At 44.1% G+C, this 15,332-nt stretch overlaps 1 protein-coding gene across 1 annotated transcript in view; it reads left to right on the top strand.

Moving 5' to 3' along the window:
* LOC143803642 (uncharacterized) overlaps window positions 1–15,332 on the top strand; it is a 239,484-nt gene that overhangs the window by 140,740 nt on the left and 83,412 nt on the right. Inside the window, 1 exon segment of the mRNA XM_077281424.1 lies at window positions 6,492–6,549. Coding sequence (XP_077137539.1) covers window positions 6,492–6,549 — 58 coding nt within the window.

Here is a 15,332-nt window from a genome sequence, read left to right as displayed (position 1 = left end):
TAACAAAGAATTTGTGTTTGCAATCATTTTCAGGAAGAAACTGAGTATTATCTGACAGAATTGCAGGGGTGTGAATACTTTTGGCCATGACTGTATATAATATACAGTTGGGTCATCCTATTGTTAATCGAAGGGGAGACTTTAGTTGGAGATTCCAGAATATCATCCCATTCCTCTCCCAATACATCAGGAAGAAGACTCTCCCACTTCCCCTTGATAGAATCTATAGCAGACCCAGCTCCCTGAGACAATAAATACAGGTCCTTCTCAAAAAATTAGCATATAGTGTTAAATTTCATTATTTACCATAATGTAATGATTACAATTAAACTTTCATATATTATAGATTCATTATCCACCAACTGAAATTTGTCAGGTCTTTTATTGTTTTAATACTGATGATTTTGGCCTACAACTCCTGATAACCCAAAAAACCTGTCTCAATAAATTAGCATATCAAGAAAAGGTTCTCTAAACGACCTATTACCCTCATCTTCTGAATCAACTAATTAACTCTAAACACATGCAAAAGATACCTGAGGCTTTTAAAAACTCCCTGCCTGGTTCAATACTCAAAACCCCCATCATGGGTAAGACTAGCGACCTGACAGATGTCAAGTGGGCCATCATTGACACCCTCAAGCAAGAGGGTAAGACCCAGAAAGAAATTTCTCAACAAATAGGCTGTTCCCAGAGTGCTGTATCAAGGCACCTCAATGGTAAGTCTGTTGGAAGGAAACAATGTGGCAGAAAACGCTGTACAACGAGAAGAGGTGACCGGACCCTGAGGAAGATTGTGGAGAAGGACCGATTCCAGACCTTGGGGAACCTGAGGAAGCAGTGGACTGAGTCTGGTGTGCAGGAAATGGGCTACAGGTGCCGCATTCCCCAGGTAAAGCCACTTTTGAACCATAAACAGCGGCAGAAGCGCCTGACCTGGGCTACAGAGAAGCAGCACTGGACTGTTGCTAAGTGGTCCCAAGTACTTTTTTCTGATGAAAGCAAATTTTGCATGTCATTCGGAAATCAAGGTGCCAGAGTCTGGAGGAAGACTGGGGAGAAGGAAATGCCAAAATGCCTGAAGTCCAGTGTCAAGTACCCACAGTCAGTGATGGTGTGGGGTGCCATGTCAGCTGCTGGTGTTGGTCCACTGTGTTTCATCAAGGGCAGGGTCAATGCAGCTAGCTATCAGGAGATTTTGGAGCACTTCATGCTTCCATCGGCTGAAATGCTTTATGGAGATGAAGATTTCATTTTTCAGCACGACCTGGCGCCTGCTCACAGTGCCAAAACCACTGGTAAATGGTTTACTGACCATGGTATTACTGTGCTCAATTGGCCTGCCAACTCTCCTGACCTGAACCCCATAGAGAATCTGTGGGATATTGTGAAGAGAAAGTTGAGAGACGCAAGACCCAACACTCTGGATGAGCTTAAGGCCGCTATTGAAGCATCCTGGGCCTCCATAACATCTCAGCAGTGTCACAGGCTGATTGCCTCCATGCCACGCCGCATTGAAGCAGTCATTTCTGCCAAAGGATTCCCGACCAAGTATTGAGTGCATAACTGAACATTATTATTTGATGGTTTTTTTGTTTGTTATTAAAAAACACTTTTATTTGATTGGACGGGTGAAATATGCTAATTTATTGAGACAGGTTTTTTGGGTTTTCAGGAGTTGTATGCCAAAATCATCAGTATTAAAACAATAAAAGACCTGACAAATTTCAGTTGGTGGATAATGAATCTATAATATATGAAAGTTTAATTGTAATCATTACATTATGGTAAATAATGAAATTTAACACTATATGCTAATTTTTTGAGAAGGACCTGTATGTATACCAAGAGGATAAGAGTCCTTGAGGACCCTGTGAGTTGAGGATGCCTATCAAAGGCAAAGATGAAATAGCCCGACTTTTACTCATATTCCGCATGTGTGATTAGACATATAATATTGATATCAGATTTTTAGCTCTGGCTGTGGCTGGATGTAAGGATTGAGTGGAGTCAGGACATGACAGCTGTGCTCAGTATGTAGCGGCCGCTGCGGAGAACTGCAGATCAGCTCCTCTTATCTTACATAGAAATATTCAATCTGATTGAAATCCGGTGGAATCTCGAAGCTAAAGCCTCATCTCACAGTTCACAACTACAGAGAAGGAGAATTAGCCGATAATCTGCGCAGCTGGTGTCACATCTGATAGATCCAAGTCCAGACAGAAAGTATTTGCGGTTCTTCTTCATTCAGTCGACGCGTTTTAAAGTACTACAGAATGAACAATCGAATCCACAAAACCTAGACAGATATTTCTTACAATCAAATGCATGTTTCTCCTGTTCTCTTTTTTTTCTTTGTTTCTTCTTCACCTAGGAATCAGCAAAAGAGAATATACAGTGCCTTGCAAAAGTATTCGGCCCCCTGGAACTTTTCAACCTTTTCCCACATATCATGCTTCAAACATAAAGATACAAAACGTAAATTTTTGGGGAAGAATCAACAACAAGTGGAACACAATTGTGAAGTTGAATGAAATTTATTGGTTATTTTACATTTTTGTGGAAATTCAAAAACTGAAAAGTTGGGCGTGCAATATTATTCGGCCCTTTTAACTTAATACTTTGTTGCTCCACTTTTTGCTGCGATTACAAGTCGCTTGGGGTTTGTCTCTATCAGTTTTGTACATCGAGAGACTGAAATTCTCGCCCATTTTTCCTTGGCAAACAGCTCGAGCTCAGTGAGGTTTGATGGAGATCTGTTGTGAACTCCGTTTTCAGGCTCCCTCTTGTGGTCACAGATGGTATTGTGTGACTTTGGTTTTTTGGCTCCCCCTGGTGGTTTGGTTTATTATCCTGCGGATCTGCTGGATCAGCTGCCTCGTTATTCACCAGGGAGGCTCCTATTTAGCTCTGCTTCACTTCCACTTGTTGCCGGCTGTCAATGTATTCAGTGCTATTCTGATTACTCCTGATTATCTCGTTTTCTGCCTCTTCAGGATAAGCTAAGTTCTGTTTGAATATTTTTTGCTCATCCACCTGCAATATGATTTCTGTGTATGATGAGTCTAGTCCAGCTTGCTAATATGTGATTTCTTTTTGCTGGTAAGCTCTGGGGTACGGAGTTGCTTCCCCCGCACCGTTAGTTGGTGCGGGGGCTCGAGCAATCTCTGCGTGGATTTTTTTAATAGGGTTTTTTATTGACCGCACTGTTTCCTTCCTATTTTCTGCTATCTAGTATTAGCGGGCCTCATTTGCTAAATCTGATTTCATCTCTGCGTTTGTGCTTTCCCCTTAAACTCACCGTTAATATTTGTGGGGGGCTATTCTATATCTTTGGGGTCTTCTACTGAGGCAAGTGAGGACTTACTTTCCCTCCAGGAATAGTCAGTTTCTCAGGCCGTGACGAGACGTCTAGGATTTTTTAGGTAACGTTCCACGGCTGCCTATAGTTGTTTGTGGATAGGATCAGGTTGCGGTCAATCTAGTTACCTCTTCCCCAGAGCTAGTAGTCTGTTCAGTTACTTAGCTAGTCCGACCTGCGATCCTTGCCACTAGGATCATAACAGAGATCGTTTGTGAACAGCAGTTTTCAGCTCTTTCCACAGATTCTCCATTGGATTGAGGTCTGGACTGTGACTTGGCCATTCTAACACTTGGATACGTTTATTTGTGAACCATTCCATTGTAGATTTTGCTTTATGTTTGGGATCATTGTCTTGTTGGAAGACAAATCTCCGTCCCAGTCCCAGGTCTTTTGCAGACTCCAACAGGTTTTCTTCAAGAATGGTCCTGTATTTGGCTCCATCCATCTTCCCATCAATTTTAACCATCTTCCCTGTTCCTGCTGAAGAAAAGCAGGCCCAAACCATGATGCTGCCACCACCATGTTTGACAGTGGGGATGGTGTGTTCAGGGTGATGAGCTGTGTTGCCTTTACGCCAAACATATCGTTTGGCATTGTTGCCAAAAAGTTGGATTTTGGCTTCATCTGACCAGAGCACCTTCTTCCACATGTTTGGTGTCTCCCAGGTGGCTTGTTGCAAACTTTAAACAACACTTTTTATGGATATCTTTGAGAAATGGCTTTCTTCTTGCCACTCTTCCATAAAGGCCAGATTTGTGCAGTGTACGACTGATTGTTGTCCTATGGACAGACTGTCCCACCTCAGCTGTAGATCTCTGCAGTTCATCCAGAGTGATCATGGGCCTCTTGGCTGCATCTCTGATCAGTCTTCTCCTTGTTTGAGGTGAAAGTTTAGAGGGACGGCCGGGTCTTGGTAGATTTGCAGTGGTATGATACTCCTTCCATTTCCATATGATCGCTTGCACAGTGCTCCTTGGGATGTTTAAAGTTTTGGAAATCATTTTGTATCCAAATCTGGCTTTAAACTTCTCCACAACAGTATCATGGACCTGCCTGCTTTGTTCCTTGGTCTTCATGATGCTCTCTGTGCTTCACACAGAACCCTGAGACTATCACAGAGCAGGTGCTTTTATACGGAGACCTGATTACACACAGGTGGATTATATTTATCATCATTAGGCATTTAGGACAACATTGGATCATTCAGAGATCCACAATGAACTTCTGCTGCACTGAAAGTAAAGGGGCCGAATAATATTGCACGCCCCACTTTTCAGTTTTTGAATTTCCAAAAAAATGTAAAATAACCAATAAAATTCGTTCAACTTCACAATTATGTTCCACTTGTCGTTGATTCTTCACCAAAAATTTACATTTGGTATCTTTGTTTGAAGCAGCATGATATGTGGGAAAAGGTTGAAAAGTTTCAGGGAGCCGAATACTTTCGCAAGGCACTGTATATTAATAATGGTAAAAGTTTGGATATCTTTTTCTATGTCAATTCTATACTACCAAACTTGTAAAACCTTTTGTTCTTTTGTTTCTGATGAACCGTGATGAACTTTCATCACTATAAATGTAGCCGCACTGTGTTGTAAACTCTGGTTTTCTTGTCCTGATGAAGAAGTCTGTGGTACTTCGAAACTCGTCAGAGGAATAATGAAAAACCACAAATACTTGCTGTCTGGACTTGGATCTATCAGATGTGATATGTGATACCACAGCGCAGATTATCCTCCTTATCTGTGATTTCCTGGTCTGATGACCCGTTGGACCTGCAGCAGCTGGATTTAGAAGTCATGGAGATATTGTGTATATGTAACTAAATCAGATTAGTATAACCTTATTTAACATTTTTATCTCCCTTGGATAAAACCCTGTTGCTCTTTTTCTCCTTTTAGTTTTTTCTTTTTCCATTACACACCAGTTCACAACCAGGCACATTTTCGGGGTTTTTTCGCACATGTACTTTTAAGAACACTAAGGTTCTACTAGTTCGGTCATTCGTATAATTTATAATTTTTTTTCTCCATATGCATGTCCCATTTTTTTTTTTTGTCATTTAATGTATAATTTTAACCACCATAAAGGACAATTAAATTACATTTCTAAATGTGTTCTGTTTCCATAGCAATTATTTTTATGTAAGATACATGTGAGATTGTGGGGTCAGAAACGACAATTAGGACTCAGCAGCTCCTGCTACTTTCCAACGCTCGGTTGTCACATGATTCCTGGGTCCAGAGTAGAAGGTGTTGTCAGCCCTTCTTTTACTGTATACACAGTGCTCAATCAGGACAGCCAAGATGGCGATATACCATTTCTATCTTCTCTATTGGGGTCCAGCCGTCCCTCACAGCCGGCTTCCTCCTCTTCCACAGTCTTGTACCGCTGTTGAGTCTGCGGTGACATTTTAGAATGTGACTGCAGAGTAACATGTGGACCATCCGGATGGTTAAAGCCATAGGACGGTCTAGAAAACGTTAAACACTTAGATCACATAATTTTGCTGTAATAGGGCTACTGGTATTAAGAAATGTCACTGTGATGAAAGGGACACTTGGTCTTGGCACATGTCACATACTGTACATATCTGTGCCGGGAGCTAAGGTTTCCCAGCAGAACATGATCCAGAGCATCGCTCTCCCTTTGCCACCTTGTGTCCTTCCGATAGATCACCTTGGTACCATCTGTTACCCAGGTAAGTGACGCACACACCCTGCCATTCATATGATAATGGAAACATGATGTACGAGCCCGGGCTAGGATGTCTAGAGAACAGACTTCTTGAGGGAGGACATGATGAGCGCTGAAGGAGGGAACAGTCAATCTTCAGTAGTGATGAAATGCTGCTTTACTGTAAAAGTGGTGACTATGCTGAAAAACTGGTGTGACTGAACACAGCGTCCACTTCACAGTAGATCAAGATCATTTCATACAGAGAATTAACAGGAACATTTCCGTCAATGTGTAAATGATGAGGTTGATTGGTAATTCTGCCTGATCATCACTTGAGGAGATCCTTCTCCTTTACTTGTAATTTCTTTTTTTCTCATTCACCTGGATGTAAGATAATCCAGGATTCCTTTTTCCCTTTCATCTTATATTCACTGTGGGATTCTTGCAGGAAAACTCCAGTGGAACAACGTGTGGACTCGAAAACTTCACATCTGTGTCAGTGATCGGTAAGAGCCATCCATCTTGTTTCACTGTAAATTTCTTTATTAATGAGATCACTTCCTCATCGTGAATATTTCATTTATTCCCATCATATCCCATCATATTCCATGGCACTTCTACAATGTGATGCAGTATGGACAGATACAGCGCCAGTCAAAAGATTGTACACCCCTGTGCATGTGGTGGTTTTCCTTGTTCTTATTGGAATGTGCACATTTTAGATTCAGACTGAAGGCAGCAAAAACACAAAGTAATGCGGAAACAAGGGTGAAGGAAGGCGTATGAAACAAATCAGGCGTTTTTTCAGCAGTTCCATCAGGTCAACACCTGGAATGGCGTGGACAGTGTGGAAGGAGCTCCCAGAAAGGCTGAGCTCTTGTCGGCTGCTTTGCCTTCTCATCCCAAACCATCTCAGTTGGGCTAAGGTCAGGCGGTTGTAGAGGCCATGTCAGCTGAGGCAGCCTCCAACTTTCTCCGTTTTGTCACATGCTCCTTACGTAGCCTTGAGGTTTGTTGGAAGCATTGTCCTGTTGCAGTGTAAATGATGATCCCAATATATTACTGCAAAGTGAATTAACAAGTGAGGCCATGGCGGGTATGCAGTTTGCTGCCACTTCCTTCCATTATTTAAGCTTACTCCTAGCCGTCTCCTATGCCGGTTATAGGTTTTCTATGCTGTCCTCTCTGTTCCAGTTTAAGCTGTGGAGTTCCAGTTGCTTTTTGATTTCTCTCTGATTGTTTCCCTCCCTGTATTTCCTTTCCTTAGTAGTGAAACTACTGTGTTGCTGTCCTACTCACTAGCTAGGGCTATCTCAGGACCAGCCATGGCTTAGACACGTGATGGCGCCCATTGGGAAGGACCCGTCTAGGTACGATAGGGAGAGCAGGGTGCAAACTCAGGTGAATGTTTAGGAGTTTCCCTTCTCCCCATCATCAGGGCACCCTTTACCTTCTTTCCTTCGTTTGCGCTGCACGTCGGTCATTTCCTTACTCCGGTGTTACAACTACTTTGCGTCAAGTCTCCGAAGAACCACTGACTGCCATAGCAATCCTATGGTTGACCACCTAGTAACACTTATGGATAATAACTTTTAGTAAGCACGTAATGTTAGCACCTTAGTGACGTTTTTTGGGAAACACCATTTGGTCATTTTCACAAATCCAGGAAGATCATCATTTACGACTGCATTATGCCCTTCATAGTCAATTCTACAATATTCATAGTCCAATCTCACATCCCCCAATAATAATGGTACTCAATTCTCAAGGTCTCAGATTTTGACTCATTGGACCTCAGTACAGATTTCCACTGGTTTAACCCCTTTCTGACATCCGACGTACTATCCCGTCGAGGTGGGGTGGGCCCGTATGACCACCGACGGGATAGTACGTCCAGCGCGATCGGCGGCGCTCACGGGGGGATCGCGGCCGGGTGTCGGCTGACTATCGCAGCTGACATCCGGCACTATGTGCCAGGAGCGGTCACGGACCGCCCCCGACACATTAACCCCCGGCACACCGCGATCAAACATGATCGCAGTGTGCCGGCGGTACAGGGAAGCATCGCGCAGGGAGGGGGCTCCCTGCGTGCTTCCCTGAGACCCCTGGAGCAACGCGATGTGATCGCGTTGCTGCGAGGGTCTCTTACCTCCTCCTCGCTGCAGGTGCCCGGATCCAAGATGGCCGCGGCATCCCGGTCCTGCAGGGAGGGAGGTGGCTTACCGAGTGCCTGCTCAGAGCAGGCGCTTGGTAAGCCTGCAGTGCTGTAAGTCAGATCGGTGATCTGACAGAGTGCTGTGCAAACTGTACACATATTTAGTATCGCCGCGTTCGTAGCGACCCGACCTATCTATATATATAATTGTCTAAGGGTTTTTCTGTCTGTCTGTCTGTCTGTCCTGGAAATCCCGCGTCTCTGATTGGTCGAGGCCGCCTGGGCCTCGACCAATCAGAGACAGGCACAGCATGGCGACGATGATGTCATAAAGGTTGCCTCGACCAATCAGCGACGGGCACAGTCTGCCGTGAATTCGCCTCGACCAATCAGCGACGGGCACAGTATCGACGTAGATGTCATAATGGTTGCCATGGCGACGATGATGCATTAAGGTTGCCTCGACCATTCAGCGACAGGCACAGTCTGCAGCGAATTCTGGAATCATCATTGTCCATATACTACGGGGACATGCATATTCCAGAATACCCGATGCGTTAGAATCGGGCCACAATCTAGTAAAACTATATCACTAGTTAACCCCTTCAGTGAACACCGTGGGGGGGGGGGACGAGGCAAAAAACAACGCTTTATTATCATACCGCCAAACAAAAAGTGGAATAACACGCGATCAAAAAGACGGATATAAATAACCATGGTACCGCTGAAAACGTCATCTTGTCCCGCAAAAAACGAGCAGCGATACATCGTCATCAAAGAAAAAATATAAAAGTTATAGTCCTCAGAATAAAGCGACGCCAAAATATTATTATTTATTCTATAAAATAGTTTTTATCGTATAAAAGCGCCAAAGCATAAAAAAATGATATAAATGAGATATCGCTGTAATCTTACTGACCCGACGAATAAAACTGCTTTATCAATTGTACCAAACGTGGAACAGTATAAACGCCTCCCCCAAAAGAAATTCATGAATAGCTGTTTTTATGTCATTCTGCCTCACAAAAATCAGAATAAAAAGCGATCAAAAACTGTCCCGTGTCCGAAAATGTTACCAATAAAAACGTCAACTCGTCCCGCAAAAAACAAGACGTCACATGACTCTGTGGACCAAAATATGGAAAAATTATAGGTCTCAAAATGTGGAGACGCAAAAACTTTTTTGCTATAAAAAGCGTCTTTTAGTGTGTGACGGCTGCCAATCATAAAAATCCGCTATAAAAAATGCTATAAAAGTACATCAAACCCCCCTTCATCAACCCCTTAGTTAGGGAAAAATAATGAAATTAAAAAAATGTATTTATTTCCATTTTCCCATTAGGGCTAGGGTTAGGGCTAGGGTTAGGGTTAGGGTTAGGGTTGGAGCTAAAGAAGTTAGTGTTAGGGTTGGCGCTAAAGTTAGGGTTAGGGTTTGGATTACATTTACAGTTGGGATTAGAGTTAGGGGTGTGTCAGGGTTAGGGTTGTGGTTAGGGTTACCGTTGGGATTAGGGTTAGGGGTGTGTTTGGATTAGGGTTTCAGTTAGAATTGGGGAGTTTCCACTGTTCAGGCACATCAGGGGCTCTCCAAACGCGACATGGCGTCCGATCTCAATTCCAGACAATTCTGCACTGAAAAAGTAAAACAGTGCTCCTTCCCTTCCGAGCTTTCCCGTGCGCCCAAACAGGGGTTTACCCCAACATATGGGGCATCAGCGTACTCGGGACAAATTGGACAACAACTTTTGGTGTCCTAGTTCTCTTGTTACCCTTGGGAAAATATAAATTTGGGGGGCTAAAAATCATTTTTGTGGGAAAAAAAAGATTTTTTATTTTCACGGCTCTGCGTTGTAAACTGTAGTGAAACACTTGGGGTTCAAAGTTCTCACAACACATCTAGATAAGTTCCTTGGGAGGTCTAGTTTCCAATATGGGGTCACTTTTGGGGGTTTCTATTGTTTGCGTACATCAGGGGCTCTGCAAATGCAACGTGACGCCTGCAGACCAATCCATCTAAATCTGCATTCCAAATGGTGCTCCTTCCCTTCCGAGCTCTGCCATGCACCCAAACAGTGGTTTCCCCCCCACATGTGGGGTATCAGCATACTCAGGACAAATTGAACAACAACTTTTGGGGTCCAATTTATCCTGTTACCCTTGGGAAAATACAAAACTGGGGGCTAAAAAATAATTTTTGTGGAAAAAAAAAAAATTATTTTCACGGCTCTGCGTTATAAACTGTAGTGAAACTTGGGGGATCAAAGCTCTCAAAACACATCTAGATAAGTTCCTTAGGGGGTCTACTTTCCAAAATGGTGTCACTTGTGGGGGGTTTAACCCCTTCCCGACCTTTGACGCCACGTAGGCGTCATGAAAACCCTTGCCAATCCGACCCATGACGCCTATGTGGCGTCATGGAAAGATCGCATCCCTGCAGATCGGGTGAAAGGGTTAACTCCATTTTCACCCGATCGGCAGAGACAGGGGGAGTGGTACTTCAGCCCAGGGGGGGTGGCTTCACCCCCCCGTGGCTACGATCGCTCTGATTGGCTGTTGAAAGTGAAACAGCCAATCAGAGCGATTTGTAATATTTCACCTATGAAAATGGTGAAATATTACAATCCAGCCATGGCCGATGCTGCAATAGCATCTGCCATGGCTGGAGACCCCGATCTGTCCCCCCCCCACCCCACCGATCGCCCCCCCAGTCGTCCTTTCTGCCCCGATCTCCTGTCCGCTCCCCCGGTCCTCCGATCCCCCCCCCCCCCCCCCCCGTGTTCCGATCCCACCCCCCCATACTTACCTAGCTTCGATGTCCCTCCCGGTGTCCGGCCGTCTTCTCCATGGGCGCCGCCATCTTGGAAAATGGCGGGCGCATGCGCAGTGCGCCCGCCGAATCTGCCAGCCGGCAGATTCATTACAAGTACATTTTGATCGCTGTGGTAGGTTCTATCGCAGCGATCAAAATAAAAAAATAATAAATAAACCCCCCCCCCCCCTTTATCACCCCCATAGGTAGGGACAATAATAAAATAAAGAAAATATTTTTTTTTCTTTTTCCACTAGGGTTAGGGTTAGAACTAGGGTTAGAACTAGGGGTAGGGGTAGGGTTATGGCATGTGCACACAGTGCGGATTATCCGCGGATCCGCAGCGGATTGGCAGCAGATCCGCAGCGGATTGGCCGCGGATCCGCAGCGGATTGGCCGCGGATCCGCAGCGGATTGGCCGCTGCGAATTCGAAGCAGTTTTCCATCAGGTTTACAGTACCATGTACACCTATGTGTAGGTACACCTACCGCTGTGCCCATGGTGCGGAAAATTCCGTGCAGAAACGCTGCGTTGTATTTTCCGCAGCATGTCAATTCTTTGTGCGGATTCCGCAGCGTTTTACACCTGTTCCTCAATAGGAATCCGCAGGTGAAATCCGCACAAAAAAACACTGGAAATCTGCTGTAAATCCGCAGGCAAAACGCAGTGTCTTTTACCTGCAGATTTTTCAAAAATCGTGCGGAAAAATCTCACACGAATCCGCAACGTGGGCACATAGCCTTAGGGTTAGGGTTGGAATTAGAGTTAGGGTTGGAATTAGGGCTAGGGTTTGAAATAGGGTTAAGATTAGGCTTGTGGTTAGGGTTACGGATAGGGTTAGGGGTGTGTTGGGGTTACAGTTGTGGTTAGGGTTGGGATTAGGGTTACGGTTGGGATTAGGGTTAGGGTTGGAATTAGGGTTACGGGTGTGTTGCGGTTAGGGTTGTGGTTAGGGGTGTGTTGGGGTTAGGGTTGTGATTAGGGTTATGGCTACAGTTGGGATTAGGATTAGGGGTGTGTTGGGGTTAGTGTTGAAGTTAGAATTGAGGGGTTTCCACTGTTTAGGCACATCAGGGGTCTCCAAACGCAACATGGCGCCACCATTGATTCCAGCCAATCTTGCGTTCAAAAAGTCAAATGGTGCTCCCGCCCTTCCAAGCCCCGACGTGCGCCCAAACAGTGGTTTACCCCCACATTTGGGGTACCAGCGTGCTCAGGACAAACTGGGCAACAACTGTTGGGGTCCAATTTCTCCTGTTACCCTTGCAAAAATAAAAAATTACTTGCTAAAACATAATTTTTGAGGAAAGAACAATTATTTTTTATTTTCACGGCTCTGCGTTATAAACTTCTGTGAAGCACTTGGGGGTTGAAAGTGCTCACCACACGTCTAGATAAGTTCCTTCAGGGGTCTAGTTTCCAAAATGGGGTCACTTGTGGGGTGTTTCTACTGTTTAGGCACATCATGGGCTCTGCAAATGCAATGTGACGCCCGCAGACCATTCCATCAAAGTCTGCATTTCAAATGTCACTACTTCCCTTCCGAGCCCTGACGTGTGCCCAAACAGTGGTTTACCCCCACATATGGGGTATCAGCGTACTCACAACAAACTGGGCAACAAATATTGGGGTCCAAATTCTCCTGTTACCCTTGTGAAAATAAAAAATTGCTTGCTAAAACATCTTTTTTGAGGAAAGAAAAATGATTTTTTATTTTCACGGCTCTGCGTTGTAAACTTCTGTGAAGCACTTGGGGGTTGAACGTGCTCACCACACATCTAGATAAGTTCCTTGGGGGGTCTAGTTTCCAAAATGGGGTCACTTGTGGGGGGTTTCCACTGTTTAGGCATATCAGGGGCTCTGCAAACGTAACATGATACCCGCAGACCATTCCATCAAAGTCTGCATTCCAAAACGTCACAACTTCCCTTCCGAGCCCCGGCATGTGCCCAAACAGTGGTTTACCCCCACATATGGGGTATCGGCGTACTCAGGAGAAACTGGACAACAACTTTTGGGGTCCAATTTCTCCTGTTACTCTTGCAAAAATAAAAAATTCTGGGCTAAAAAAATATTTTTGAGGAAAGGAAACACATTTATTATTTTCACGGCTCTGCGTTATAAACTTCTGTGAAGCACTTGGGGGTTCAAAGTGCTCACCACACATCTAGATAAGTTCCTTTGGGGGTCTAGTTTCCAAAATGGAGTCACTTGTGGGGAGTTCCTACTGTTTAGGCACATCAGGGGCTCTGCAAACGCAACCTGATGCCCGCAGAGCATTCCATCAAAGTCTGCATTTCAAAACGTCACTACTTCCCTTCCGAACCCCGACATGTGCCAAAACAGTGGTTTACCCCCACATATGGGGTATCAGCGTACTCAGGAGAAACTGGACAACAACTTTTGGGGTCCAATTTCTCCTGTTACCCTTGGGAAAATAAAAAATTGTGGGCTAAAAAAATCATTTTTGAGAAAAGAAAAATTATTTTTTATTTTCATGGCTCTGCGTTCTAAACTTCTGTGAAGCACTTGGGGGTTCAAAGTGCTCACCACACATCTAGATTAGTTCCTTGGGAGGTCTAGTTTCCAAAATGGGGTCACTTGTGTGGGAGCTCTAATGTTTAGGCACACAGGGGCTCTCCAAACGCGACATGGTGTCCGCTAATGATTGGAGCTAATTTTCCATTCAAAAAGCCAAATGGCGTGCCTTCCCTTCCGAGCCCTGCCGTGCGCCCAAACAGTGGTTTACCCCCACATATGGGGTATCATCGTACTCAGGACAAACTGGACAACAACATTTGGGGTCCAATTTCTCCTATTACCCTTGGGAAAATAAAAAATTCTGGGCTAAAAATCATTTTTGAGGAAAGAAAAATTATTTTTTTATTTTCACGGCTCTGCGTTATAAACTTCTGTGAAGCACCTGGGGGTTATAAGTGCTCACTATGCATCTAGATAAGTTCCTTGGGGGGTCTAGTTTCCAAAATGGGGTCACTTGTAGGGGAGCTCCAATGTTTAGGCACACAGGGGCTCTCCAAACGCGACATGGTGTCCGCTAACGATTGGAGCTAATTTTCCATTCAAAAAGTCAAATGGCACGCCTCCCCTTCCGAGCCTTGCCGTGCACCCAAACAGTGGTTTACCCCCACATATGAGGTATCGGCATACTCAGGAGAAATTGCCCAACAAATTTTAGGATCCATTTTATCCTGTTGCCCATGTGAAAATGAAAGAATTGAGGCTAAAAGAAATTTTGTGTGAAAAAAAAGTACTTTTTCATTTTTGCGGATCAATTTGTGAAGCACCTGGGGGTTTAAAGTGCTCACTATGCCTCTAGATGAGTTCCTTGGGGGGTCTAGTTTCCAAAATGGGGTCACTTGTGGAGGAGCTCCAATGTTTAGGCACACAGGGGCTTTCCAAACGCGACATGGTGTCCGCTAACGATGGAGATAATTTTTCATTCAAAAAGTCAAATGGCGCTCCTTCCCTTCCGAGCCCTGCCGTGCGCCCAAACAGTGGTTTACCCCCACATATGAGGTATCAGCGTACTCAGGACAAATTGGACAACAACGTCCGTGGTCCAGTTTCTCCTTTTACCCTTGGGAAAATAAAAAAATTGTTGCTAAAAGATCATTTTTGTGACTAAAAAGTTAAATGTTCATTTTTTACTTCCATGTTGCTTCTGCTGTTGTGAAACACCTGAAGGGTTAATAAACTTCTTGAATGTGGTTTTGAGCACCTTGAGGGGTGCAGTTTTTAGAATGGTGTCACTTTTGGGTATTTTCAGCCATATAGAACCCTCAAAATGACTTCAAATGTGAGGTGGTCCCTAAAAAAAAAAATGGTTTTGTAAATTTTGTTGTAAAAATGAGAAATCACTGGTCAAATTTTAACCCTTTTAACTTCCTAGCAAAAAAAAAAAATTGTTTCCAAAATTGTGCTGATGTAAAGTAGACATGTGGGTAATGTTATTTATTAACTATTTTGTGTCACATAACTCTCTGGTTTAACAGAATAAAAATTCAAAATGTGAAAATTGCGAAATTTTCAAAATTTGCGCCAAATTTCCGTTTTTTTCACAAATAAACTCAGAAATGATCGACCTAAATTTACCACTAACATGAAGCCCAATATGTCACGAAAAAACAATCTCAGAATCGCTAGGATCCGTTGAAGCGTTCCTGAGTTATTACCTCATAAAGGGACACTGGTCAGAATTGCAAAAAACGGCAAGGTCATTAAGGCCAAAATAGGCTGGGTCATGAAGGGGTTAATGTTTAAGCACATCAGGGGCTCTCCAAACGCGACATGGTGTCCCATCTTA

This window comes from Ranitomeya variabilis, chromosome 2 (assembly GCF_051348905.1).
Source record: "Ranitomeya variabilis isolate aRanVar5 chromosome 2, aRanVar5.hap1, whole genome shotgun sequence".
Lineage (NCBI taxonomy): Eukaryota > Metazoa > Chordata > Amphibia > Anura > Dendrobatidae > Ranitomeya > Ranitomeya variabilis.
Note: the sequence above shows the minus strand (reverse complement) of the source record. Positions and strands in the feature narration are given on the sequence as shown.